This window comes from Penaeus japonicus, unplaced genomic scaffold, assembly GCF_977035675.1.
Source record: "Penaeus japonicus unplaced genomic scaffold, GWHDUDI00000001_assembly GWHDUDI00000033, whole genome shotgun sequence".
Classification (NCBI taxonomy): domain Eukaryota; kingdom Metazoa; phylum Arthropoda; class Malacostraca; order Decapoda; family Penaeidae; genus Penaeus; species Penaeus japonicus.
In genome coordinates this window covers 10,391,434-10,393,933 of record NW_028234435.1, presented here as the reverse complement: position 1 = coordinate 10,393,933, position 2,500 = coordinate 10,391,434, and the positions used below count along the sequence as shown (strand labels likewise).

General features: G+C 48.6%; 1 protein-coding gene across 3 annotated transcripts in view; it reads right to left on the bottom strand.

Annotated features, from left to right (window-relative positions):
- The window catches only part of LOC122263557 (uncharacterized), a 13,122-nt gene that overhangs the window by 3,158 nt on the left and 7,464 nt on the right, over positions 1-2,500 (bottom strand). For all 3 annotated transcript variants that reach the window (XM_043032025.2, XM_043032024.2, XM_086530376.1), the window contains exons 2-3: positions 968-1,140; positions 1-361 (exon numbers count right to left, since the gene is read on the bottom strand). The exon at positions 1-361 is cut by the window's left edge and continues 3,158 nt beyond it. In XM_043032025.2, coding sequence (XP_042887959.2) covers positions 1-361; positions 968-1,139 — 533 coding nt within the window. In that variant the 5' untranslated portion in view covers position 1,140. The remainder of the gene's footprint in view (positions 362-967; positions 1,141-2,500) is intronic.

The following is a 2,500-nucleotide window of genomic DNA, read 5'->3' as shown; positions in this document are numbered from 1 at the left end:
AGCCTCAGGACGCCGTCATCGTTGACGTCGTAGCAGCCTCGAAGGTCGATGCAGTGGAGGCGATCGCAGGTTCTGGCCACGATGTCGATCATATGATTGTTGCAGAAGTCGGTGCAGCTGAGGTAGGTGAGGTTGTTAAGAGTGTGCAAGAACTGGTAGAGGCGCGTAGCACGTTCGCCACAGCCGCCGTAAAAGAGAGAAAGGTTTTCCAGGTAGCTGCCGTCCGCTGTCTCAAGGACGCCCGACTGCACCACCGAGCCACTCGTTGACAGGCGTCGCACGCGGAGCCGCAGCAGGAGACTCACATGCGAGGGAGAGGGCGTCATCTGAAGCCTCTCGGTGCTGGTCAGGAGAGCCTCACCTGCGGAGACATCGAGGTCAGCGTCTGGGAAGCGCTCTTACTAGAATGCACTCGCATTACAATCAGCATGGTAGGCTAGATTATGAAAGCGAGAGAGAGAGAGAGAGAGAGAGAGAGAGAGAGAGAGAGAGAGAGAGAGAGAGAGTTACTATTTGACTCTGACAAGTTTATTGAGACAGGTGGTTACTTACATATCAAAAGGATGATGTAACATGGATTATCCTCACCCCAATCTTAGTCCCTCTTTGGGCTCACATTTCTTTTAAAAACCCTAGAGTGAGGGGGTGGGGGAGGGAAAGAGAGAAGGAGAGACACAAAAGAGAGACATCGAGAGACCGAAAGAAACCGAGACCAAGACAGAGAGACCGAGAGAGACAGAAAGAGATAAGAGAGAATAGTGAAACAGAGACTAAGATAGAAAGAGGGCAGACGAAAGAAGAACAACTAGGAGAGGAGGTGAAATAGTAGAGAACACCCAGGAAAAGCACCGAGGAATGTGAGCGAAAATGAAAGGGAGAAGAAAAAAACATAATAACATCACTATTTTAAGTCAATGAAACATCAAAAGCCAAGATCCAGTTACTCCAAGTACCCGCAAGAGCTAACCTATGGCTGCCTGGAGCGGGACGGGCAGTTGGGCGTCGAGGTGAGCCACGGCGGCCAGCAGCTGTGGGTGGTCAGGGGCGTGCACGTGGACGCCGCACAGGAAGTCCAGCTGGTGTGCCAGGTGGTTCACGCACTGCTGGTACAGCGATGCCGGCTGACGACGTGGGGCCATCCTGAGGGAGAGGCAAGCGAGTGTTAGGATGCGGCGGAGCTGAGGAGCTGAGGATGTCTTAGCTAGGAAGTGATGGAGAAATTGATCTAAGTCTGAGATGATGAACCCATAGACATGCGTAGGATGTCTGGATGGAACGGCAGGTTGGTAATATAAGTAGGTGTCATTGGCTTTAACGATGTTCTTTTCATTCCTAGGTCAGGCTTAGAAAGGAGTCGTGAACAATACTTCTAACACAAAAAGGGGAAGACACAAGATATTTGACTGTGTGTATGTATAAGGGAGCAATGCCATTTTGATGACAAGAAGTCGCTATCATGATGTTTGAAAAAACGAATATCTAGAGCGTACAGTTAGTCTGTGTTGGCCAATGGGTGGGTTTTAATTAATGGCGGAAAATATGGAAACTGGAGCCTCGATGAGTCTATGCCATTAAAGGCTGATTATTTTCTTAGAGGAAAAGCTTCCTTACAAGGAGAGAGAGAGAGAAAAAAGACGAATGAAGCGTAAGAAAGACACTCCGACCTATCCACAAGATGCATCGTCAGGACAAGAGTAACGCGCCGAGTGATTCCCGCCGGATGTAGGCCTACCTTGCTGTTCTATATTTACGTTAAGGGAGACCAGTCACCCCCCCCCCCTTCTCGAAGAGGATACGTGCTTGGGAACCCCATTAACTAATCCTCCTCCTCCTCATGATGACGATTTTGTTTTGTTGCTTTTTGTCTATGTTACGACTACGCATCGATAACATAGGTAATCCATTTGAAAATTTGAAATTGTGATTCTGTAGCATTTGTAAAAATAGAAATTGACGGGGAGGGGGAGGGTGGAGGGGGGAGGGGTGAGGGGGGTTCACGATGGAGTTGTTATCTAGGTCAAGGTAAATACCGAGCGTGGTTGTGCCCTGTCACACGCACGCACATTCGCACACACTCTCGATCTTCCCCGTCTTCCCTTCACTCTGCAAACTCAGCGTCTGTTACTTTCACGCCTTTTCCCTTTCTCTCTAATCTGCTGGCTATTTTCGATTCCCCCTTTTTTTTCTTTCTTTCTTTCTCGCCATTTTCTTTTCATTTCGATTCAGATTAGTTGGTTATTATCTATATTTATCATGTACACTTACTTACACATATGACCGAGTTTTCTGTTAATTGCGCATGTGTGAAGGAATGAGAATTTAGATGAAGGGCGGGAGTCATTTGCGTGCCGAGAATTGTGACAAAGTTCCTTTTCTTTTGACGGCCGGAATGTCCTAGCCCCCCCCCATCCCCCCCACACACACGAGGTCAAAATTCCTTTTCTTTTGACGGCCGGAATGTCCTATAGCCCCCCCCCATCCCCCCCCACACACGAGGTCA